We start from the raw sequence: 27,762 nt of genomic DNA, 5'->3' as shown, positions 1-27,762 counted from the left end.
GCACTCCTTTCCATTAACTTACCACAAGAAAAAAATGCAGTATTTCATGTTCAGAAAAAGCCCTTGGAAAAGAAAAAAAGAGTAGATAATATTTCAATTGTATCTCTACTTACAGCAAATCCAAAGGATGATGCACTGTATCTCATTACGGAGACAGCTGAAGGAAAGAAAATATTATTTAGAATCACTTTAAACTTTCTTTGCATTTTTTTTTCTTTTTCTGTTGTTCAAGAGCTACAAAACCAGTTTTAACACATGGATTTACTTTCACCCAATTCCCACTAGAACAACCTGACCCAACACTTGAAAATGTCTACAAAAACACCTTGTGCCACAGGAGATGGTCAGAACACTGAAGAGATTTCTTTCAAAACTGTAATGGGAGAGATTGAGCAGCATTCAACCTGCTCATGAAACAGATTAGATGCAGATTTTAACAAAAACATTTTGAAACTACAATACCAAACTCTCAGAAAACTTCACACATCTCAAAGTGCTCCTTGCTCCAGCCAGGAGTTTCAGGCCACCTGAACTGGATGACAGAAAACCACCCAGGCCCATTGAGACTTTTTGAGTGCCATTTTTTTGGCAAAAACCCCAAGGGTAACTCATGCAGCCCCAAGAAATGCTGCAGATCCCATCACTGCAGTGGCTTCCAATGCGAAAATATCAGGAAAAGTTTTGAGCAGCCCTGGTTTTAACCACATGGCACCTTCTAAAAAATAACCAAGACAAAAAATGTGCTAATACCTAGAAAAAAACCCACAATTTAAAAAGTTTTACTCCTCACATCCTAATTTCATCGCCTCAGTTTCCAATTCTAGGAAGGCCTGTGCCAGAACAAATACTTCAACAGCCCAGAGAAACACCAGGGACCAAGACAAAAAATGTGCTAATACCTAGGGAAAAACCCACAATTTTAAAAATTTTACTCCTCACATCCTAATTTCATAGCCTCAGTTTCCAATTCTAGGAAGGTCTGTGCCAGAACAAATACTTCAACAGCCCAGAGAAACAGCAGGGAAGAAGCAGACAGCAGTGGGACAGGAGTCTCCTGGAGATGGGACTTCACCAAATGCAGCTGTCAGGGTCACAGCAACCCCAGCCAAGCTCCCAGGCACTGAGCACTCCATCCTTCTTGCTGTGTTTTGTGAAACCTGAACCTCTGCTCCCTGAATAAACTCACAGAACTCCAGCTCCAATATTAAGAGGGCTTGAAATAAAGCCTAAAAGGATTGATTTGCCTACTATTATATCAACAGATATCAGCTAACTTAATAAGAACATATTTTTGTAGAAAATAAAACAAATAAACCAAAAAACCAGACTCATCAATGACTTTGTCAATCTCAGGCTGACAAACACAATATCTAATTCTCAGTGTTCATTAAAGCAGCTTGGCAGAACAGAGACACTATGATTTGACTGTTCTTTTCAGTAACAGCAAGCTGCAGCTCTGTGGCACTTATCTGGATAAACAGAAATTAAATTCTTGGGGAAAAAACCCCTTTTTCTTATGGATCTGAGACCTCGGTGTGGTCACGAGCAAGCCAGATGTCACAAACATTTGGACTTTATCATTACATTTGGGCAAAACACAAAGAAAAGTCATCAAGGCTCCTCTCCAGACTCCAATTTTCTCAAAGTTGAAGAGTATTGAAACAGTGTAGACTTACATCTCCCTCTCATTTTTAAGCCATAATTTCTCACACTTCATTCCCTAGGTAAAAAAGGAAGCTGTATTTCTCGGTCAGACTTGCCAGCGATCTGCAAATTTCAACACTTCACTGCATAATAATATATTGCCTATCAAATTTTCATTGTCTGCCTCCTTAGAGGCATATAGTTTCAAAATCAGCAGAAATTGCAAAAAAAAAAAAAAAAAAAAAAGATGGGGATTCACAGGTACATAGAAACTTGCAATGTTCCTGTCAATGCTGCTTCCACATGATGCAGTTCAAAGCAACACTTTTACTCCTATTTCTAGCTTACCCCTCTAGTGGAATTAACTCCTCAGTTTTTACTAAATTGCCAGTTTCTTTCCCAACTCAGATCCAGACTTGAAACTAACTAATTGTATGGTTGCTTTAAAAATGAATATGTAATTTCTCTGGTGATGAACTGCATACAGATAGCAGTTCCACACCTTAAGGATGCTTGAAGGGACATATTTGGTACAGGGAATTCTGCATGAGAACTATTTTTATGTTATGTGTTCTATCACAGCAGTAACACACAATCTGTTTGTCCTGAGCTATCTAAAACAGCAGTGAAAAACAAGTATTAACTAACAGTGTCACAACTCTGCTCAAACCTTTTTGCTAATTAGTGAATATGACTAGGACTGGCATCCTACAACACTAACTTTTACTGGTAGAAGGCCATAATAAAAGTAATAAAGACCTTTTAAGCACTGGAAAGATGTATTTCTATATTATTTATTTACATACTGGTTTTCTAATGGAATAAACAACACATTTCTTTTTCTTTCAGAGTCACATAACAATGTAAGAGCACCTTCAGCCCTGACTTAAGCACATTAATACTTCTAGCTGGCAAGAACAGTCATAAAGCCCCCCAGTAAGTCACCCCAGCTTAAACAGGATGTTTGTGCACAAATCCAGGCTCTGTGGCAGTGAAAGCAGCTCTAATATTGGATTACAGGGTATCAGTCAGTACAGGCTGCACCAGGCCAACCACATCCACTAAAAACAACTGGTTCCCACTGCAGACACTGAAAGGAGCTGAAAGGACTCTTGGGGAGGGATTTCTTAGCAGCCAAGCATTTGAGAGCCCTGGGCAGAGGAATACTTGTGGTCCTTTTGCCTCCTGAGTCACTGCTGGGCTCCAGGAGGGCACTGCAGGGATGGGCCACGGAGCTTCTGCTGATCCCTCACCTTCCCTCTTCCCAAAGTGCATTTTCAGCTACTCCCAGATGGGAATAAAAACCCCCCCAGAGATTCCAGATATCCACACTGAGCCAGAATAATGGTGGGAAACAAAAAATGAGGAAAGAACAGAGCAGGCAGCTTAAAGCCACTGTGAAACCACATTGAGCAGCTGCACTGCCATGGCAGGGGAGCCTGCTTTTAGCTGTTTTATTGGCTAAATTGGACAATGTTTTATTACCTCTACAATAAAGCAGATAATCCTAATGCATTTTCCTGACATTTGTAAACAGAACTTGCAAGCAGTCAGAAGCTAAAAATAGAGCCAGCACAGTAAGCAACAAATCTGCCTCTGTCTCCACCTGCACAGCAATACCAATTTGTGAAGTCTGCTGGCCTGTAGGTCAGGTTTTGCTGGAATTCCTTCACCCCTTCAAAGTAATTCCAAATAATAATAAATTTTAAAAAATAGCCTATTTCCCACGCATTCTACTCTCAACAAAATAAGGGTTTTATTAATTTCATGTGCCTCAGAGACAAATCATGTAACTAAGGCTTTAACTCCACAGAATAGTTCCAATTTAACTTTCCAGACATCTAGTCTGCCACCAGCCTTTGGCAGGTTTAATCCAGCTCAAATTTGTTCTAGGGTGAGGACCCTGCTGTTACCCTGGGACTCTCATTTCCTCCCCAGTGCTGGGAGAGCTCCCTGGCACCTTTTTGTACAAAGCTAGGAGACAAGAAATGGGACAGAAAATTGACTCCAGTTCTTTCAAACAAAAATTTTTGGGATGAGCCTGACTACAAATGAGAGATGGATAAAAACTGCTCCTCTACCTGTCATAAAAGTCTCCTCTTACCTACTCAGAAAGGGAAAAGTTATTTTTAGGCAGTTCCTCTAGATGGGACAATCACTCCATCATGTTTGCTTTGAAATTATGCTTTCTGAAAGACACACTTGGATGTCAGCACATAAAATACCAAGGCTTCAAAAGCACATGACCTGCACTTGGCAGAAATCAGTCAGGCAATGTGAACACTGCTGAAGGTGGTGGGTTTATGTCTCTATATATTACAATGCAGATCTTGCAGGTTGTACAGTCACGAGCAAGAGGAACTGGAAGTTCTGCTGAATCAGAAGTGAGACTGAAATACAGACTGTTTTCACTGCCTAGTGTTGGTAAAACATCTAAAACTAATGTTACAACAAATATTTCAGAGTTTATTTAAATGCATTTCAAACAGAGAAAAACAAATAAGCAGTTATTTTTTAAAAATCCCTCACAACAACTGAAGGCAAAGAACAGACATGTCTGATAATGTTGATACTTGTTAAAAATGTTACTGACCTAAATCAACAGGTGTCTCAGGTGCCTTCTCCCTTCCCCAAAATTCTAGTAGAGCAAAATTTAAGGATTTTTATGCACATGCATTAAATTTCTGCAATCAGCATCTACAAATGGCTGCCACACATTCAGTATCTCAGACGCAAGTCTGCCAGATACCTTATCTTCATGGGTAGATCCAGAGCTATCCATCAGTGTCATCCTTCTAGATCCATTTTTCTATCCCAAAGTAACTGGCAGAAGTGTAAAAACATTATCTATACAAAATCTTTGGCTCATTTTCTCAGTTGATATTGCATCAACAAGGTAAAGGCCCTCATTTCTGCTCAGTACCATCACAATGTGATGTATCTACCAAGCGAAGCCTAAACTTCACATCAAATCTGGATCTTCATCTCATTAGAATTCACCACCAATTGCAAAGAAGCCCCCAAGAGGGTTCATTTTTCCACCTGCCTGAAAGGTGCCACAGCAACGCTGTGCAGAATGAGCTGCAGGAGAGTCCTGGGAGATTCCAGTCCTTGGGGAAGTTCAGCTCTGGGACTGAGGGAACGAGGCCCCAGAGCCAGACATCAACTCTTCAGCTCTGCCACTGCCTGGGGCATCACCCTCAGGCAAAGAAACCAAAAAAATCCTCGAGGTATCCTGAAAAAAATCTCTGCAGATTCATTAAGGTAACAAATTTTGCTATTGGTAGTAGTAAAACCTTCCAGGAATAATTGTCTTTCCTGGTCTATTATGTAGTTAATTATTTTGCTTGTTTGTTTGGCAATGGTTAAATCTTTAGCAGCTGCAAACTTCCGTAACTTCATTTTCTGCAGTGAGATACAACAGCATATATAAGTTGAATGTATTCCTCATTTATTACTATTATTATTATTATTATTATTATTATTATTATTATTATAGAAAAAGAAGAAAGTTTCAGGACTTTGTTCAAAGGTTTTCCCTTGAGTTTAATCAAAACAGTTCTTTCCAGTTTGTTCACATGTTAGCAGATTTTTTAATATTATTTATTACTATTATTATTATTATTATTATTGCTGATTTCAGTATTTTCTATATTAAGTGGTTCATTTTTCAGTGTTTCAATTATAGAAGTAATTAACACCTGCTTTTGTGGTTCTTGAAAAGAAATGCCAGTTCTCCCCTAACTCCCTTTGCTTACATGTTTTTTGTTTCCACTTGAAACTGATTATCCATTATACCACAGTGCTCAGCAATAGTAACAAAGAACCAAGAATGGCAAAACAGACCAGTCCTCAACCTCACTTAGGCTGCAGATTCACTTCTGTTTGATTTGTTTTCATCTCCCCTTTTGCCACCAAAAGAGCAGCCAGGCCTCCCCTGGCATGTCCCACAAACGGGCCAGACTGGGCAAACTCACAGGACTGCCCAATCCTGAACTGTGAAACAATGCTACTACAGAAAAAAGGGATAACTTTCCAAATTATGAAAACATTACCCTTGTGGAGAACACAGTGGCCCAGCTGCAACACACAGCAAACTGAGCGCAGCAGTGATATAAAGAAGCCTGGTATAAAGCCCCTGAATGACAGAGACACACAGACACTGACAGTAAATCTGCCCCTGATTTCAGGAAAAAATAATTTCTGGGATATCTTTTAACAGCTGCTGAAATATCTTCTACCTACAGCAAGCATTCCCTGCCACTCTTCAGTGAGTAGAGCACTAATAAATGGTCAGCCAACTATACCAGCTGTCCATTTTCTGTGGCACTCTTTCCTAGCATTGCTAGAGATGAACAACAGGAATCATTTCTTTAGGGAAAGCTGTTTGTAAAGGCAGAAATCAGACAACTCCCACCAGGCAGAGTTAGCAACAATTTCCAGAGCTGCTCAGGAGCAATATTCCAGCAATATTCCAGCATGTGCAAGCGCTCTGCAAAGCACAGGAGAGAGCAGGATCCCTCCTGTCTGGCATCCCACTGTTTCACACACGCCCGTGCTTCCTCTCTCAGGTGCCAACCTTCTGTTTCCAAACAAGATCATCTCAAAAAAAAAAAAGGGAACACAAATAAATCAGAGCAAAGGAGGACTTGGTCTTTTTGTTTAGTTTTGGCTTTCCAGGGGGGCCGGAGCTAAAGGAGGGTCCATATGTTACAGCTCCAGTTGAGCTTTATCAGGATACTAAATGCATATGTTGGCATTTCAGAATAGAAATAATGAAACTTTTAGGTCTATAAAAAACCAGCTAGATATGTGGTGCAAACTCTCTGCAACTGAATATACAGGTGCATGCTTTCATCTGTTGTATTTCAAATGGGGTCACTGGAAATGCCCAAAATAACTCACTGCAATGACATTAAAGCACATTGTCTTTTAATGAAACTATGTATTATTGATGCCCCAGCTCCAAATATAACAACTGAAATGGCCTAGAATATTTCAAAAGCTTGTAACTGAGCGTTTACCAGGGAGGTTTTTGCAGCTTATGCCTATAATCCACAAGCTTTGTAATTCTGAGCCTGGAGTGAGCTTCCAAAACCAAAGGAAGCTCTTTGACCCTGAACTGGGACAAGGAAGGAGTGGTACCTTGGCTAAAAAAGCCACAAATTACCACAAATGTTGGGTGATATCAGAAACACTCAACAGATGTTTCTAAAGCCTCTGGCCAAGATGTGTTACTTGCTGTTTCCAGCCAAGGGTTATCTAGATTTAATGGCCTGGGAGACTCTTCAAACACAAAATTTCTTCCAATTTTTGTTTCACTGACTGGAGGCAAGAGAAGTATTGAGGTTCTACTTAGCAAATAACTCACTGCAATGACATTAAAGCACATTGTCTTTTAATGAAACTATGTATTATTGATGCCCCAGCTCCAAATATAACAACTGAAATGGCCTAGAATATTTCAAAAGCTTGTAACTGAGCGTTTACCAGGGAGGTTTTTGCAGCTTATGCCTATAATCCACAAGCTTTGTAATTCTGAGCCTGGAGTGAGCTTCCAAAACCAAAGGAAGCTCTTTGACCCTGAACTGGGACAAGGAAGGAGTGGTACCTTGGCTAAAAAAGCCACAAATTACCACAAATGTTGGGTGATATCAGAAACACTCAACAGATGTTTCTAAAGCCTCTGGCCAAGATGTGTTACTTGCTGTTTCCAGACAAGGGTTTTCTAGATTTAATGGCCTGGGAGACTCTTCAAACACAAAATTTCTTCCAATTTTTGTTTCACTGGCTGGAGGCAAGAGAAGTATTCAGGTTCTACTTAGCAAAAAAGGGGAAAAAAAAACAAAAAACAAAAAACCCACACAAAACTTGTTTTGGGAGTTTGACCAGTTGATTCAAAACAAAATTAACACAATAAACCAGGACACTGAGGCCCACACAAAACTTGTTTTGGGAGTTTGACCAGTTGATTCAAAATAAAATTAACCAGGACACTGAGATGAAGACCCTTATCTGACCTAAAGAGTTTCTGGCATCTTCACAGGGATTCAACCAACTCATGTTTTATAAATATATCCTCAAACCTGTAACAGCTAGGACACAGATTAATATTTTTACCAGTCATTGAAGGTTTTGAATTGTTAATCAAAGAGATGAAACACTGCCATTATTCTCAGGTTCTGGTAAGTTCCTGTCCTGTGGTCACATTAGAAAGATGAAGAGGTCCTTTCAAAAAGATAATTAAAGACAGATATTGTACAAAAGCTCAGATGTATTAACATAGAATTTATATGCAAGGATTCAGGCTAACTGCAGCACAGCCAACAATAAATGTATGAATATAATTTGCTGTGCTAATGACTGTGTATTGGCTTCTGTAAGAAAAAAACATTGTTAATAACTTTTATCTAGAAGCACAGTACACTAAAAAGAGCATAACCGGTGAGAACTGCATCCCCTGCCCCTGACAGGGTTATTTGTCTCCATCTCTGTAAAGAAGCCTACTAGTTTCATTTTAAAAAGGTGCTCAATTTGAAGTCTGCCAGATTTAGACGAGGAAAAAAATATATCAGAAATGTCCAAGTGCCAAAGTTCCAGATGCATGGTATTTTTTAATTTAATTTTGCTCTCTATTTTCATAATACTCTTTCAAACTTGACTATGAGCAAGCAGGGGTATTTTAGAAATCAAGAGCATTAAAACAAATTAGTGCTGATGTTAAAAAAAATATTAATTTAGTATCCTCAGAGCAGCAGACAGACAGTTTTAATACCTGGAATCACACTGCAATCTAACCTCTGCTCCCTATAAATTGGCTGAGAGAAGTGCAACATGGAGGATGCAGATCAAGAGAGAATTTAGTTAGCTTTGTCTTATATCACATTATAGAAGTATATCTATATTTCTAGAAGTATTACAACTATCCTTTAGCTTAAAAACACTTCTTAAATAAGAAAAAAAGACCCTGTCTATGGTTTACATTTACTCCAGTGTGACTCTTCTCAGCAGCCTTTAAATGTAGGCAAAACAAACACATTTTAGCCATGGTAAGAATTTAAAACCAGTCCACAAAGGCACTGGCTAAATTCTCACTTTTCCACATTAACTGTAAGAACTCTTTTTTAGTAGCTACAATCCATGACACAACACAGATGAATTTTCAACTTATGAACAAATAGAAAATTTCCACTGAAATTTCAAGTGAATATACAAACTTTTTTGCCAACCCTTCCACATCTCCTTTCCTAGGATTCTTACCCCTAAAACAGGGTGCAAGTACTTCCACAGTCCAGGGGGTTGCACACAGGGAAAATCATTTTACCCTACAAAAGGATGGAGAAATTCTGCAAAGAGTGACAGCAGGCACCATCAATATCTTATCTATTTGAGTAAACTGTGTCCTGCTATGACCTGCCTTTTATATTTCACATTGTCAAAGCCTTCCTTTTTAGAACTGCAAACTTTACCCATGGAAAATTACCCCAATTAGAAACGATCTGGAGGAGCTTTATGGCATTCCCACAGCTCAACAGTTGTGAGAGACTATTTTTATACTAAAAGTATTTGAACAGACTTCTGAAAATCAAAGCAGGTTTCCTTCTATAGAGAAATACAGCACATCTTCAGAAGTGTATCAAGTGCTGAAAAAAATATCCATTTTGAAAATGATTTTGCATTGTCCCTTAACTTGCCTTAGTATAATGTAATTTTAATTACTGAAACTGATGTGACTTGTGCACCCCCTGATAGGTTTTAAAGCTTGGTTTTGTCCTGCTGAAACCTCTAGAACACAAATGCAGTGGGAGCCATGAATGCAAAGGTGACTATTTTAAGCATCCCCCATTTTAGGTTCCTTTGAATTTGGAACAGAAAAAAATGAGTCCATACAAAACTGTCAGCTGGACACCAAATAATGAATACACCCAAAAAAATTGTAAGAAAGAGCTATTAAAAATTACACTCAAACTCTGAGAACACAAGAGGCAGGTTGAAACTTTTTAAAAAAACCCTTTCTAGTATAACCACCTATCTGTGTTCCATTTTTTATGAAAGTAAAAGAAGATATTTGCTTGGCATTTTCCTTGATATTCTTGTCTGGTTCCTCTCTTAACTCACAGGTGGTTGTCTTGCAATGCTGTTCTTGAGGAAGACAAACAGAAATAGAATAAATTCTCTTCACATCTACATTTGGGATTTAGAGACCAAAGGCTGCTCCTGGTTGGAGCCCATGCACACCTGACCAAAACCAAAGCTGGAAATTTATATTACATATATAGATATATTTATATTTATTTCTCTATGTGTGGCTCTCCTGAACGTGCCAAGAATGGAACAAGGTGTGTGAGCACAAGGCCAGAAGAAATCCACATTCATGACTTTTCATCTCATACAAAATGTTTGTTCTCCGAGCATTTTAATGAACTTAGAAATATGAAAACCAGGGAAGATCCAAACTGAAAAGCATTGGTTGTTGAAAGATAATTAGTTGCCTTCACAGCCCTTTTCATCATCCCTATCGATTTCAGAGACAAGACACATATCAGGGCACCCCTATTTAATTAGAAGGCTGGTGAGCAGCTCCAGAGCCAAAACAAGCTGCCAAGCACAATTAAGCAGGCTGCCAGAATACAGCACAATCTTAGAGATTTTCCTTGTATAAAGGGACATCAGGAGTGCACCATCCCAGACAGCTCAGTGACTTACTGGAGAAACTTTAAAACCTGGTTTTACATACGTGTCCAAACAGAATTGCAATGTTAAGTTGCTTTTTGATGTGAAAAAAATTAGATACCTCAACTGGCTGTGAGAAAGGACATCTGACCAGACCTCTCCAGCCCATTTTAATATGTAGGAGCCTGAGGACCTGTTCTCAGAACTTAAGCACACAGCACATCATGCTAAGGACATGCCTACATACTGCTTCACAGCTGTTCTATACCCCGTTAAATCCTTCTATTTAATCTTCAGTTTTAACAAGTGAGAGTTCAATTCCTGCCATTTAACATCATAAACTGGTAAAACTCCCACAGAGGTGCTCCCACGCTCTAAGAATCTGCAGTTTTAAAAATGCAAAATCACTTGCTGTCCCTTCACTGATCAGTATGTTCAAGAATTTCTTTATGAGGCACATTTGACAAAGCACCCAAATTCACACCTGGAAGGATTATATTGGAATAAAGTAACAGATATTTTGGAGCAGAGGGTAAATTGGGAAAACTATCACAATTATAAGAAATTTAAAGGGTCCATTTTACTAATAAACCTTACAGAACACCAAAACAACAATGGTCACACTGAATAAGCAAGTTTATTCATAATTTAATCTCAGTACTGTCCTATTAATATTCATTTACATTTACTGTATTGTCAGATAATCTGTGGCAGTTTATCACTTAGACTGTTACACTAAGAACTCATTCCTATGGTCAGGTAACTTGAAATAAAGAGATGACTGAAAGTGCTGCCTTGTTCATTCAGTTAGACCAAATGGCAGATTTTATCACCTATTTCCATATGTTTTATCATGGGTCATGATCAAAGTAACATTACACTAACATTTCCACCTCTGCAAGGGAAAATTATGTTATTTTCACAAAGCAGTGGAATAGTCCAGGTAATTCAAGTAAAATTGATTGATTTCAGCTCACCAACTACAAGATAGGAGACCCTGGCTCTCCTTCTTGTACAGCTGCTGGAGTGCCTGGAAATCTTCAACTTTGAAGTGGATTACTAATGCTCCTTTAATAAAAACCACCAAGAAATGAAAATTCACCCTTCTTGCACAAATTTAATTAAACACTCAAGTTCTGAACAGAAACAATTCTGCTAAACAGATCAAAAGTCAAAAAGAAAAATAGAAAAAATAAATCCTCTGTGCAATCTTTTATCTTTCTAAGCTGAAATATAAACAAACCTTCTGGGGAGAGAAGCAGCTGTCTGCTGGTTCTCTGTTGAATGTAACTGTAGGGAGGAATTGCAGGCCCTTCAGACAAATCTCTTGCTCAGACAATGTGTTAATCTCAACAATCTATTGCTAAGGGCTGCAATAAAGAGCCCTGTCATCAATCCTGCTTCAGTGCTGTAGCATGGGGATGCTCTGACAGCAAGGATGCCACAGACACACAGCACACATAAAACAGCTCTGCACTCAGGCTTGGTCTACAGCCCAAGAGCAAACCCAGTGTATCGTGTCAGCTGTGAGCTCCAAGTCATTAAGCAAAAATTAAAATGAAATATGAGCCTTACTAGCAAATTTCCTTCATTTTGTGTTTGTTTAAACAAGCTCTGGTAGTAGCTTTTAAATGTGGTAATTCTAAATAAAGTGTCTCTCAACGTTTTACAAACGTTGCAGTTTTCTTCCAATTGCATGGTCTTGACAACAGGCAGCAATAGGAAATCACATCCAGCAATTCAAAGACTGGGAAGAGCTTTCCTGACACAGCCAGAGTTGTAAAACTAAAAGAAAACCCACTAAGTGATTGACATACCACACTGCTCTGCATCTGCCCAATTTCAGAGTAATTGGCTTGACACATCTTCTGCTAATTCTGATCAAAGTAACAGAAGACTTGCAATCCTCTCTGATGAGATGAGCTTAATTTATTTGGACAGAAAACAGTCCAGATAATATCATAAAAAATGTGATGATAAGACAGAGGGATATTACAAGGTTGTACATCACTATTTACACATGTAATCATGTCAATAAAACTCAAACTACATTCATTACTTTTTTTCTGTTCCATGCACAGCAAAGTCAAGGAGCAAGCTCTTGAAAATCCTTACAAACATATTCCCAGGATAAATATGTTATGCCAAGCAGCATATACATACAAATGAAAACTTACAAGTGAAAACATTATTTCGCAAATACAGGTTTGAAATGCTGAAAGATAATATCCTTTCTTCAAATGAGAATTTTTAACAGCTTCTTAAGCATCCTGACTACTTCCTTCTGCATACTATCTCTTTAAAAATATGCTGCCATACACTACTTCATTCTGTTAAAAAATAAAATAAAGAAAAGGCAATTGCAAGTAATCTCTAGAGAGAAAAAAATTAATTCAGAGCTAGAGCTGAGACTCCTCTGGGGTAGGAAGTAGGAATGACATAGCTGCTCCAGATGGAAGCCATGAGATTAGTCACAGTTCACACATAAAGTCTTGAAAGGGCTTAAGAACACTTCTGAAAGTTCTTCTGCAGCAAGAATTTATCCTGGTACAGGAAAGGAGGTGATCACTCTGAACATACACAGTGCACACACATAGTTTAATAATGTTTGTAAAATGGATTTGCAATCTCCCATTTGTCAGAAAGCTCTTACAACACAGAAAGCAATCTTCATAATATGCTTATATCTACAGGCTCATCATTTCAAAGAAAATAATTACTTATTTCTGGCCTCCCGTGCATTTTTTATAAACACATGACAAAAACCAAAGTGCCATGGCTCAGGATCAGTCACTAGGTACACTACAAGCCCATTCTGTGGCATTTAGCACTGCACTGTATTTTGAGTTATCAGCCACAAGACTGTACAAACTGTCCAGGAGGGATCTTGGGGCACAACTCTCCCAGCTGTGTCATCCAAAACTCTGGTACACAAATGAGCTCTTGGAATGACAGCTCACTTTCAACATTGCAAACTGATGTAATCAAAGTCCTGACCGTGGTTTGATGGATCCCAGTCACAACAAGGAAAATTCAGAGGAGGAAAGGATCAAAGGACTAAATCATACTCTAAAGATTCCATTTATTTACTTTTTTCATTTTTTTCTCTCACATGCATGATCTTCCCAGGAATGCACAGCAAAAGCATCCCGCTTTTGTATAAAAGGCTTCTTTGGAATCTGCTTTTGTCATAACAGGAACAAAATGACAGATCCCTACCTGGCCAGCTGCGTGTTGAAGCCAACGCTGACTCCTACCTCATTTCACTGTTAGAGTTGGGCTTTGATTTAACAAAATCAACAGGTTACAAACTTTACAGTGGGAATTATGAGCAAACTCACTCACTGGCATGGTTTTTAATATTCTTCTAACTACCAGCCTAGAAGGGAAATACCTGTGTTCTCCTGATCTTGTACAGTTATAATTATTCTTAAAATTAATCTTGCACATTAGTAGCTCAAATACCTCCTCCCCATGACTCTGGCTGGCACCCACACTGTCCAAGCTGGTTCCCCTGTGCTGGGGTGGCTCAGACCTCATCTCACAGTGGCACAGCACCAGCCCACAGCTGGGACCTCACTGGTTATCTGAGCAGAGATCTGATAATCACTGACTCATATGCATTTGCAGAACACTTTCATTAACACTAATTCAATTGGAAATATTTTCAATATCAGAGTCTCAATAGATAATGACTTGTTGGGGTGTGATACTGATGAAGTAAGGTCCAAAATAAGCCACTTCCTTAAGAACTGGGTAATGGCTTTTGACCAGTTATTGCTTTTGCTGCAAATAAAGCATTTACTCAAAAGCAAATAAAATAAAGGAGTAAAAGGTGCTTATCAGGAATTATTAAGTAAATATGACAGCAAGAACTTTAAATAAAATTGTGAATTATCTTTGTTCATGCCGTACATTAATACGAATTATTCTCTCAATTGTTTCTGATATTATTTCATGTTATGAAACAACAAGAAACAGTGATTATTTGATCCCTATCTTTGATAGGGATCTTTGATGTTCTTTAACAAATTCAGGATTAAAAGTCTGCAGCTTTATACTGACACAAAAGGAATCAATGAATTCCACTATTCTACAGTGAAAGAAACTGTAAAAACAGGTGTTGGCATTTGGGAACTGCAGTACTGAACACAGGCCAGATGATTAATTTCATGACAGGTACCATGGAGAGCAGTCTCAGAAAGAAAAGTTCATTGAGAGAGCTAGAAGAATATATGCACAAACAAATGGAAACAATGTTATAAATACTCAGTAAGATTAGACATTTAACATTCATTCAAATTGGCTGTTTGTGCCAATCTAGTTTCCCTATATAATTCAGTTTCCACCTATGTAAAATACACAGTCTTTATCCTTTACTGATACAACTAGTTTGGCAGATTTAGACAGAAGTCTGAATTGGCATCCAGCAATAACCAGATTCAGATTCTTTCATCTTAAGAAAAGGTTAACTACAGTCACTTGGATTATTTGCAAATTTGGATCTGACAATAGTCAGGGGCTGGGCCTTTAACACTCTGTGATGTTCAGACAAACTCAGAAAAGTAAAAAAATCTGCTGGTGTTAAATTTTTTTTAAATCTCTGGCAGCTGACCTGAAATGGATGTACAGCATCTGTTTCCTCTCAGCACCACTTTAAATTTGTACAGCTCCATACCAAGAACATTTTCAATTTCTTATAAAATTAACTCTGTGAGAAAGTTCTGATCCATAGGCAAAACAACTGTTAAAATAAAGCACATCAGTAAGGTACTGGTTCATCCTTAAACTTCAAAAAACTACTTAGGATCCATGGAAAAGTTTATCACAACAAGGATAATGAAAATATCCTCTCTTTCTTAAAGAAACCCTAATGTAACTTGCAGAACAATTTGTAACTCTCCTTTTATTTTACAACCAGCCTGAAATATTGTGTGAATAAAAATATCTAGAAACAGCATCAAAGGAAACCCTGTGTAATGTCATTACACAGGTTTGTACAGATTATTATAAACGTTAAAAGATGTTAAAAGAGGAGTGTCTGCACAGCAAGTCCTGCAGAGATGAGGTGATTTCCTAGAGTTTGGTCAATTAATTATATACCTTGATATTAGTTTAAAGATGCAGGTCCTCTTGTAATAGATTTTAGTGCAATGTGTTTCTTGTGACGCATAACTCCGTTATCAGAACATGAAAATTGCACAAATGTCTATTCTTATTTTGCCTTTGGCTTCTTTTGGAACTACTGCAGAACAAGCACCATCCCTAAAGCTGCTCAGATACTGAAAAACAATAAAAACAACTGGCCAAAACCCTTTCCTCAGCCCCTAGGTATGGCTGAGGATTTGAGAAGCTGTAAGGAAGTACAAAGCAGAATTTACATGGAATCAAATGCAAACTAGCCACTTGTTTACATCTTCCACCTGAAGAAAAGGACAGTGTAGCCCAGGAAAGGTGCTAAACAAATGCTTCCATGTGTTTTCCGTGTGTGTGTAGGCACAATCACACATGGACTAGGGGGAGGGAAGGTAAACCAAAGAGAGCTGACAGAAATGGCATTTGTGACATTTGTGGAAATGCAGAATGGGGGAAGAAGAGCTGGCCTAAACACCAAAGACAGGAACAGTCACACTTGTCAGCACCCATCACCAGCAGATCCCTGCTCAGCCTTGTGTCTCCAGCAGAAAACGCTTCAAAGGCAGGAAAACAAGGGGAATTGTGTGGAGACTTAAAAAACTCTTCAAACTCAGCCCCCAAGGCCAGCTACTCCTTTTCCCACCTCCCACAGTGAGAGCAGCTCAGTCCAGCTCCTGAGAAGAGAGGCTCAAAGCCACAGGTGAGGTTTGGCTCCAGCTTGGGCAGGACTGAGTCCTGCTTCATCCATCCTGCCACATCTTCATCTGTTGCCATGACAACACTGACATCTCCCCATGCTGGGAAGCGCTCTCACTTTAAATATTGTATAAATGAACATAAATCTTGAATATATCTCATGCAGCTATTGTTTGCGGAATGGGGGCAGGATTCCTCCTAGTTTTATTAGAGGAAGAAATATTACACAGATCAGTCATGCTGTTATTCGCTGAACATTGAAGAATTTCAACAGTGCAAACCAGAAAAAAATGTTAATATTTTTATGAGAAGCAGCATAGTAAGGAGTTTTCTCTCTTGAGTATAGACAAGCAGTTTCAACTAATTTTAAGTCCTTAAAAATTCAGGTATATCAGAAAGCAAGACTTTCACAATAACTTATTTACTACTTAAGGTGAGTCAAATATTTTTAAGGTGTGTCATTTTTTTCAAATTTATCAAGATTATAAAGTGAATATTTTGTGGAAATTTCCAATTAACAGGTTTGGATATTTTAATTTTTAATATTTTTTTAATATTAATCATAAACATTGAACAGGGTTTTTTTTTAGGATAAAAACACTCCCATCTGTCTCTAGGTGAGAATCAAAGCATGTACTTGTAAACCTGTAAGAGTGATTCAATTATTTTTAACTCTTCATTCGTAAAAGCATTTGAGACAAACTTAGAAATAAATTAAAACATTCTAGTTTTCTGTTTGATTAAAATAATTTAAGAACAGATATGCAAACAAAGAGAAAAAGAACAGCCAGCCCTTTAAAAAAAATCAGTTTTTCACTGCAAAGGGCTATGAAGACATTCACATAGGTATTATAATGTAAAACCACCCACAACAGAAACCATCCTCTTGTGTGAGCTTTCTATCCTGTCCCCTCCTTTCCATGCAGGGCATGGAGCTTCTACTGAGGTCTGAAAACACATATTTATACTTTTTATTACTTCTATACATATATTGCAGAATCAGATGACACTGGGGAGCAGGGTATTTTTGTTGGCAAATACACAGCAATGTTGTAAAGACCTATAAGGGAATGCATTAAATAAGGTCAGACTCATCTTTAATCATTCCCTGCATTTTTTTTATAGATAGGCAGATAGACAGATATTTCATCTTCTCATTTTTTCTTTCAGGCCCACTTTTGGTGGCTGCTGTAGCATTTAAATGGAGTTAATCAGCTCCCTCCAGAGCAAAGGCAAGTGCTATGAACAGAGCTGCAGGGCTCAAGGGATGCTCAGCAAATGTGTTCAATCAACACTTGCTCCTTCTGGAATAGCGAGGATGTGCCTCTGCATCACATCCAGCCCCTGTCTGCTGTTTGAGCAGCGTGGGGGCCTCTGCCTGTGCCACGGTGGGGTTTGGATTGAGGGGAAAAGGCCAAGGGGTTGTTCTAAACCCCAACTGACACGCCCGGGTTCCATCTAATGAGGATTCTCTCATTTGCATTTGAAAACCTGCACCCACCCCAAACGCGCAGAGTCACAAAAGGAAACACGTGCAGGGCTGGAGCTGCAGATTTCAGTTTGCTCTCCCAGGACTCTTAATCTATATGAACACATATGAACACATTTTAATCTATATGAACACAGATTTTCATTAAGCAAACTAATACAACCTTGAAACATAATATTATATTTTCTTCTGATTAAGTTAATTTTAACAGAAAATATCAAGCTTATGAGCATAGCAATTTTTGGCACATGAGATGGCACAAAATTTACTGCTCTTAAATATGATGGCCAAAAAAAAGTCATTTAGTCATAGTAAGCATTAAAGAAAGGATCCTGATGAATGTCACCAATAAATATCAAGTGGAAGCCCTGATTCTGTAAACTACCACACAGAAATTTGCAATTTTAGCCATGTCCAATATCTCCTTTAAATTGGCTAAGATTCTTATACGTAACACCCTTTCTCATTATTTTAGTAGATTATAGATTAATTCTGAAAATATTTAGAGCCTTCCCAACCTATCACTTTACATCCCTGAAATCCTTTAAGGAAAGAACACAGGGCCATTGTGCACACAGACACACAGGTTCTTTTCAACTCTAGAGCCAAGCTGCATGACTCCAATTTCCCATTAATTAGACAATTTTTCAGAGGTTTATTTGCTAATTATCCTCAGTAGGTTTTCAGCACACAGAAGAAGAAAGAAAAAAAAAATTCTGAGATTTCTCTTAAAAAACTTGGGATGTTGCATGGAGAGCAATATGGGAATGCCCCACAGATGCTCTGGAATCCTTCAACCATGACATTCCAGCTGTAACAACCTACTTGTGTTAACTGCTCTGGGTAACAGATACCCAAGGTCTACCAGACTTCAAACTCAACCAGACAGGACTTTAAAATAACATTATTTCACTAAAAAGTGTGTTTAAGCAACTCCTTGACAGATATGTAAACAGACATAAAAATAAGTGTGATGTCTAATAGCTGTGTGTCATTTATTAGCTGGGGGAATTTCCTTCTTTTTCATTCTGCTAGCAGAGCTAAGGGCAGACACAGGAGGGATTTTTGCATTTGTAATGATCAATAAACAATTCTTAATTAAAGCAAATTTTCTATGCAGTCTCTTCCTGAATAGAAACACTTACTTGGGAATTTTCCCTCATAAAACTCCCTACTAGGAACTTATTAATCAGTCAGGTTTACCTGTAATGTTTCATCCTGACATGAAATTCAAGCAAGAAGTATCTGCCATTTCCTTACTAATGAAATGCTGGTTTTGGCAGTCTTATGATGCTACATGATGATGCTTTTGAAGCACCTTTCTGCCAGACCTAAAAGAGTATTAACATGGGGATATATTCCTATGATGCTAACAGGATTCATTCTGCCAGAACAGCTCATGCCCTGGTACATAATATGTATTTTGACAATCCCTTTTCACACAACATGGTTACTGCCACTAAGAAGTGCATGCTAACTTCTGCATATGATCAAAACTCTGTGGCAGATGAATTTGAAATTTGAAGATTCTGATGTATTTGGCAAGGTTACAACTTTATCAGTATTTCCAGGATTTGGAGGGCATAAGTTTTGGAGGGCATAACATTTCTACACACTCTTGCTGCCTACATGCTTTTTGCAATACCACATAAACAAAGGTATCAAAATGACTCAATCTACTGGCCAAATGGGCTGAACAAGAAATGTTGAACTACTGCCTCCATTAGAGCTGGACATGTGGTAACAAACAAGCACTATCAGCCAGTATGTGCTTGGATAAACCTTCTTTTTGCAGACTTGCATTGATAAGTACTCATTCTTACAGACTTTCTTTCACTTCCTTTCTTTCCCTCACACAGTTAAACTGCAGTTGCTGGGTACTCATGTGCCCACCTGACATAAGAGCTGCCTAGTTCTGGGGTTTGAGTTTCCCCATGTCCACCCAGAGATTGTATCTATAACCAGTGAATCTCTCCCAAACTGCAACTTCCTTGACAAATCCGACATCTGTAGTCAGAAATGATGAAGCAGGAAGAAGGAGCTGTCAGACTTATCCTAGCAGCAGCAGAGTTTTCCTCCTTCACCTACTCCCAGCTAACCAAAACATGGCACAGAGCTCTGGCTGCTGCTCCTGGCTGTTCCAGCTGGTGGCTGCCATTCCCTCCTCCATTATTTCCAAGGCATAGAAATGCCAGGTCTGTTCCAGGATCTCCCACACCCAAAATCTCAGCAGCAATGTGCAGGCAACACGACTTGATGCAACTGAGACTGGCAAAATGATACCTCAGGCAGCTATCCAGAGAAAGGATGGATCAGTGCTGGCAGCTGCAGAGCACAGCCCTGCTTGCTGCTGAGTCAAGCATTTGCAGCACGTTGGACAGCAGCAGACACAGCCAAGTGTGTTTGAACTTTCAGCAGCGTGGAAACGTCCTGCCAGCAGCTCCAGAGCCACAAAAACCTTTCTCCTAATCCTGTCTCACCTAAATCTTATCTCACCTAATCCTAAATCTGAAATTGGCAAACGAAAACCACTACGCAAAGACATGATCCAAGTTCATTAGCCTCCAAGTACTTACTGGATTTGAACTTGGGTCACTGAAGTCAAGAGAGATATTCAGGGAAAGTCAAGCATTGGTTTATGCAGTTGGAGAATTTGGGTGCCTTGGGTATAGATTGGAAATCTGGACAAAAACAAAACAAACCAAAAAATGTTGTGTGCATGCCTATACATGAAAAAAAAGCATCTACCTCTTCTGATGATTTAAAGGAAAGGTAAAATTCCTTTAGATTCACAAACCCCTCCTATGTTATATTTCTGCTGTAATGGGCTGATATTTCAAGGTACTGTAGATTGAGTAGACTCAAGAAAATGCATATTATTTTCCTGTAGTCCTTGTACATAGCATTCTCCTCCTGAGATAACTAGAAGACTTTCTGGTTTGACAGAAAGAAAAGAAAAACATGTACAAACTGTACAAACTGACCCTCCAAACATCAACAAGAGCTGATGGCTTTCTTAGAGCACTTTAGAAACATCTGGATTAAATGTTCACCTCACAGCACTGTCTATACATCCTTGAGGGATTGCTTCTGTAAAGAAGTAAGGCACTTAAGTTTTCAAGTTAAAATAATGAAATAAAAGGTGTTCTTTATTTGTCTGCAGTCTAAAAGTCCTTGTATCAGATCCAATATGCATATTAGGGAAAAAAGAAATCTGTTTGATTTCTATTTTTAAAATAACTGGAATAAAACAACGGGTACAAAGCTTCATATGTATAATAAGCAGCCTGGAACAGACTTCATTTTCCAGCACAATTCCTATTACATATGCAGACCCTGAAACATAAATATTAATGTCAACAACAAAAATAATTTGTATTTCTATCTGTTTGTGAGCAAAATAGATGCACTTAGTAACACCAGTCATGCCACTACAGCCTACAGTAACACATAACTTTCTAAAGTATATTAAATACTCACCTTAGAGGTAGGGTTTTTCTTGAAAGACTCATTAAAATTTCCACATAAATACTGGATGTTCTAGTGGGTTTAGAGCCACTGTATTTTTGTGGTCATTCCGTTCCCAAAAACAAGACATAAAAGTGTAATACAGAGTAAGATGTTGCTCAAATCAAAGCTAAGTTATAGTGAGTTTAGAATTAAAATTCCACACTTACATTATGCCAGTTCTGTTCAACCAAACAAGAAGAACAATCATGTATGGTCAAACAGATCGAATTCTATTTTACACTTTAAAGGAAAAATCAGTCACAAAAGACCAGAGTAAAATTTCTACACAATTACAAAACTCATCCTGCTCTGGTACAGTGTAGTATCAGTTTTGCTGCTGAAAATACTCTGCATACACCAAATCCCTAGAAAAAAACTTACTTTTTTTCCACTCCCATTGGAGAGTCACACACAGACCTTTATATGATTTAGCAACTTGCAGTCTAAAATCATCCTGGAGATGGCTAACACAACTGGGCTGAAAATAAATTCAGATTTCAACCACGAAACAGTTTCAATTCAAGCTCTAGCACATGCGCTGAGGCAGTTCCATTTGTGTAGAATGGTAACTAAATCCTAAAAATTCAAATAAAGAAATGAAAATAAGTAATATATATAATATTGCTGCTTATTCTGAAACTACCATTTTTTTCAAGCAACACCCTTCCACCCAGTCTGATATTCTAAGAATATAATCCAGCAAACCTTGGATTTATCAATGAAGAAGCCAAAAAGAACAATAACCAAAGCTGTATGAATAAGGTGCCCTTTCTTCCCCCCACTATACCTAATTCTCATGATCACCATATGAACCTCACACAGCTGGCCTCAGCCCTTTGATCCAGCCTGTCCAGATCCCCTGCAAAGCCTTCCTGCCCTCCAGCAGATCCACACTCCTGCCCAGTTTGATGTTGTCCACGAGCTTGCTGAGAATGCCCTCGATCCCCTTGTCCAGAGCATCAGTAAAGATGTTAAACAGGGCTGGGACAGGGCTGGGCCCTGGGAAGCACCAGGGGTGACAGCCCCAGCTGGATGTAACTCCAGTCACCACCACTCCCTGGGACTGGATGTCAGACAGGCTTTTACCCAGCAAACTGCACCAGTCCAAGCCATGAGCGGCCAGTTTCCCCAGGAGAATGCTGTGGGAGATGGTGTCTTTACCAAAGTCCAGGTACAGGCACCCCAGCTATCCCCTCATCCACTAAGTGAGCTGTCCTGTTAGGGAAGATCAGGTTGGTGAAGCAGGACCTGACCCTCCTGACTCCCCAGCGGCTGTCCTGTCCCAGGGAATGGTGTGTTGGGCAGACATCAGCCTACAAACACCCGAACACTGAAGCAAAACTGCCTCCTGGTGCTCACAGGACTAACACTTTGTTTTACCATTACATGGGAAATCCAGCAGTATTTCAATTCTTTAGATGACTGCAGCCATGGACAGTGCAGTTAAACACAATCTAATAAAATATGGAGCAAGCAGAGGAAGCTGAATTTAACACAACAGCAGTTTGCTACTCTCCTGCCAAAACAGAGCCTCAAAGGATTCCCAGTACCAAAAATCTGAATAAGTGAACTAGAAAAAAATAATTTAATTGGAACCATTAATCTTCAGTGAAGGACTTTCACTGGTCAAAACTTATGGCAGCTGATGACAGCAGTAGCTATCTTACTACAAATTAGAGATAAAATCCTAGCTCCAAAGTCCTTGCCAAATTCCAACAGTACTTTTGAGCAATTCTTAGCCCTTCTGACTCAGTTTTTGAACTGTCAGTTGAGTAGGAGGTGTGAATTGAGGAAATGTTTTCATGAGTTTCCTCATTTAGCCATTTTTCCATAACATACATTGGCAGAGCTCAGAAGGAAAAAAAAAAAAAAAAAAAACCACTCTGCAGACTGTTCACTGTTTTCTGAGTGAATTACTCAGCTCTTTAGCTAAGCCAACACTTACACCTTCCAAGGTTTCCAGAAATGCTGAAGGCTGTAATTCTTACTCCTCAACACAAAGAATCAAATCCCAGGAAGAATCCTTTTTCTACAATCAGATTTTTGCAGGTCCCTCATCATATGGATATCCACATGAAATCTATTAAACTTCAAGCTATTTCTGAAAGGAAAAAAGCTGCTTGGAGACTTCAGTGCAAATAAGAAACAGATATATTACCAATTATCATCATAACTTAAATAATTATCTTGAACTTCAGAAAAACTTGAGTAGGCTGGAGTAGGCTGGAATTCCAGGGCAAGAAGGCAAAGACGTCTCCAGCACTTAGGCCAGGAGTTGGCAGTCTGATCTCTGGGGTTCCATTTCTGCCTGGTTCTGTGACTTCAGAGAGAATGATACAAAATGCAAAACATAACAATCCCTGCAGGGCCCAATCAGCTCTGTAAGTTTTGGCCTGCCTTGAAGAATTCACAACAGAGGGAATAAGAAACATCCATCTGTCTTTGAAACGCTTACTTGAAAGGGGGTGAACATTCAGCATTCCCTGTCTATGAGAACAAAATGTCAGGATTCAAGCAATCCCTACAGAATAGTGAGAAGGCAGAAACAAAGTGTGTGCCCAAAACTGGCTTTGCTAAAGAGGATGAAATGAGGGGAGGAATGAAGAAACTTTTGAAAGAAAGAAATATAAGCACTTGTAACAGCAGGAAACAGCATGGGAGCAGCTGCAATCCAAGGGTGCCTGGCACTACCTGGAGCACCCCCAGCAGCACTGCAGCCCTGCCCGGGAGCTGCTGGGCAGCCTCCTTGCCAGGCTCCATGTGGAGCCAGCACTCCAAGCCGTGGGACACCACCAGGAACAGCACAAAGTGTGTGCCCAAAACTGGCTTTGCTAAAGAGGATGAAATGAGGGGAGGTATGAAGAAACTTTTGAAAGAAAGAAATATAAGCACTTGTAACAGCAGGAAACAGCATGGGAGCAGCTGCAATCCAAGGGTGCCTGGCACTACCTGGAGCACCCCCAGCAGCACTGCAGCCCTGCCCGGGAGCTGCTGGGCAGCCTCCTTGCCAGGCTCCATGTGGAGCCAGCACTCCAAGCCATGGGACACCACCAGGAACAGCACAGGCAGGACCCAGAGCACACAGGGACCTCAGGGAGTGCCAGGGATGTGCCTTGGAGGACGCACAAAACACCCACATCTGTCACCACTGGAGGGGTGGAAACACACCCAGCACATGGTGGGGGGAGGCTCCAAACTTTATTTCTGTAATGAAGGGACAGAGGTGCACATCTAACCTTGGGGAGGTTAGAGTTAGCTGTACAAGAGTACTTGGGAGTTTGATGTTGCAAATAGACATTTTTCAAGTGCCTAATGTTGTGGCTTATCCATTGCACAGCTTCTGTTGATTCTTAATGTACAATTTACTGATTGCCAACTAATTACTTGGCATCAATAAATCAGTGAACCACTTTGATCCCTGTTTGATTTAATCCATGTTACCAGAGCAGTTTGTCCCTGAAACCAGCATTCAGATGTAGTGTCACTGCTGGAAGAAATCCAGAAGTCACTATTGCCTAACTAATTACCCTAAATAATTTTGTATGTCCCCAAATAACAATTCCTTGGTGGGCCACAAAATAGAGGGAGAGCTCCAGGGCAGACAGCATTTCCAGGCAGAACAGCTGTGCTCTCCAAATACACACAGAAATCCGGGCTACCATTGGATTGCTAGGAATCATTATGCATGCAAACTATTTAAAGGTGTTTGTATTTCTGTGCCCTATTTATAGAGTACTTTGCAATGTTTGGGGGAGAGCCCACAGTCTAATAAATAAAAAACTAACCTTTGAAGGAGTCATCACTGGGAAGAGTGCTTTTTAAGTACAATGTACCACCAAGAATCTTTGGAATCTTCTCAGTATGAGACAACATCACTTTTGCATAGCAACAGCCATCATGCACAGTCTGCAGAGATGGATTTCAATGGATCTGTAATCCTATTACTGCTGATTTTATTTAAAAGATAACAAGAATGAAATTAGCAGGGAGATAAAAAATAAGTAGAAAAAATAAAATCCAAATACATTTTAAACATAATCCTCTCCAGTGGGTCAAATTACTTATCTTTTCCATGTCTGCCATTATGAGAGCAGTTTTCTGTTACACTGGTTTACTAATTGCCAGTCTCCCCACAAAATATTGACAAAACCAACCCAAAAACAACAAACAGCAGAATACACAGCACTGGTTTCTCAAGGGACACATATGTGTTGATGCATGACTGGAACATGAATAATTCAGAATCTTCCCATCTGAAAACAGTTTTTGCATAACTAAGGTATAAAACCCCCTACATTCATTAAGAAAGATTAATAGCTACAATTGCAAATTCAGGAATTTTTTTATTTGCATTAGACTTGATGCTTAGAATGTGAGTTTTATATAGGCAAGGATCACAATTATCTCCTGTCCATGCTCTGCATCTTCTGAATAAATCACTCAATAGCTTCTCTGTAAAATGCATTTTAATGATATTGATTGTCCAGGTATGCCAAATTAAAAATACCACTTAAAACACCGTTAGGGTAAACAGCTAAATAAAAAGCCAAAAGGAAGCTTCTGCTAAGCCACAGACAGCAAAATGCCATTTTGTGTCATACCCCTGATGAATCTGAGCAAATGAGGTGAACACCTAGATGGTTCCCAGGGACTCACCCTGGTCCAAAAGAAAACACTTAGCAGCAGGAAGGAAAGGCAGTGGATCTACAAAATCCATCTTCTTTTGTGCTAGGGAAAGACATCTCTACTCTCTGCTTGCAGGAGACATCAGTAGATGGGCTGTGTTACCAAGTCCTACAGCGAACCTGGTCTAAGCCAGGAAACTCATGATTACCACAAAAATTGAGATAGGGATGGTGAGGGAAGCGAGAGACAGAAAATCCTCTAGGTTTCTGTTTGTGTGGTGTCCTAAGTCCAGTTAACAATGCTGCTTGCTGTTCAAGAAGACACCAGCAAAGCCCTATCTGCTATACTCTGTCACTTGAGAGTTAGCAAAGGATGATGCCCAACTATTAGTTTTAAACATTTTTTATGGCAGATAATGTGTTTATGCTTCCAAGGAGCAGCCTCTTCCAAGAAAAACAAAGTACCAAACCATAAATGAAATAACCCTTTATAAATGATTCTTCTCTATTATACAACGTTGAATGACCCTCACTTAAATTATTCTATTGACATATTTATGATTTGTATTTGTGGACTTTATCTTTCTCTGCAGAGTCCACTAATGATAGCAGGGCAATTCAATATACATGCACTACCCAGTACCATCCCATCAGCAAAATATATCAAGCCCAGCTATCAAAAGATCTCTGATGGTTGAGATCCTTAAATTATATCCCAAAAGTCTAAGGGCTGCCTATGCAACTCCATCAGATTTTTAAGCTTGTAAATGCATTAGAAGAGCAAATGCTGAAAGGTTTACTCAGGTTCCTCATGCCAGACTGATTATATCAGACATCAAAGTCCATTGCTTAAGTTTTAATTCATAACTACTTCAGAAATGGCACAAACACTGATCAATAACTTACAGGGGTTCCTTTCTTCAAAGCAGAACATTATTCTGTAAAAGGCAAGAGCTTTAGATACTGTCACTAACTTCTGGGATTTGCTGAAGACATGTCTGGAGAACCAGTGATGTCCTTGCAGACCCTTGAAATTGAATTACTGCAAGATTCCTTGCAGACACAGAGCCAAACACCTCTTCCTGCGCATGTACTGTGAGACCTTCAGAAGCAAATACATGTAAAGAGCTGAAATGCATTTGGTGCAAATCTAAATAAAGCATGTGATCAACTCAACAAATCCACTAAGAACATTTCTTTCTCCCAGTGAAGCTTTGAACCTTCTCCTTTGCAAGGTAAGGTGCTCAGCCACCCAGTTCAGGGAGGGGCCACTGTTTTAAGAAGAGTGAACAGTGAATGTTCAAAGGATAAAATAAGCAGGAAACCAATTAACTGCTCCAAGGAAGCACCACTTCCCATCTCATTTGCTGTTTCATTGCTCCCTTCAGTCCTTTTAGTCCAGGTCTGCACAAAATAAGCCCATAGGCTGAGTATATCTTGCAGCCACCAGTAAGACTATACCGTATTATGTTATAAATGATATTTCAAGAACACTGAATAATTTATATCAAGTATCACTTGTACTTCCAAATGCTAAGACATCAGAAGGCACTATTCCAGGATTAGAAATAATCACTGCATAAGTTGGAAAGAGCTGTTCCCCTTAGGTAAAATATTAGCTACCAAAAATATAAGTGAGATTTTCGAGTTCCTCCAAATGTTTTCAACTTGCAAAATCAGAACCAGAAAAACTCATGCAATGAAGTCAATAGTGAAACTCACAGTGCAACCGTTCCAATATTGAATTGGTCTTCAATGACTACATACATATATATATAGATGATGATGATGATAAAAAGTCAGTATTAGAAAAAAATATGGAAAACTTGGACTAACAAAATTATTCAATTAAAATACTGCATCTGGGAGAGAGAATTCACTATAGAGGGAAACTTTTTCATATGGCAGGAGGGGAAATAGGGTGTATTCTTGAATATATAGATTTTTACACAGCACAAACTTAGTATCAAGGTTATAAAACATTTTTCA

At 39.1% G+C, this 27,762-nt stretch overlaps 1 protein-coding gene across 1 annotated transcript in view; it reads right to left on the bottom strand.

Annotated features, from left to right (window-relative positions):
• The window catches only part of TMEM163 (transmembrane protein 163), a 90,056-nt gene that overhangs the window by 37,947 nt on the left and 24,347 nt on the right, over nt 1–27,762 (bottom strand). The window contains exon 3 of the mRNA XM_041473289.1: nt 114–157. Coding sequence (XP_041329223.1) covers nt 114–157 — 44 coding nt within the window. The remainder of the gene's footprint in view (nt 1–113; nt 158–27,762) is intronic.

The sequence above is a fragment of the Pyrgilauda ruficollis genome, unplaced genomic scaffold, assembly GCF_017590135.1.
Source record: "Pyrgilauda ruficollis isolate IOZ18807 unplaced genomic scaffold, ASM1759013v1 scaffold3, whole genome shotgun sequence".
NCBI lineage: Eukaryota > Metazoa > Chordata > Aves > Passeriformes > Passeridae > Pyrgilauda > Pyrgilauda ruficollis.
This window is presented reverse-complemented; position numbering and strand designations above follow the sequence as displayed.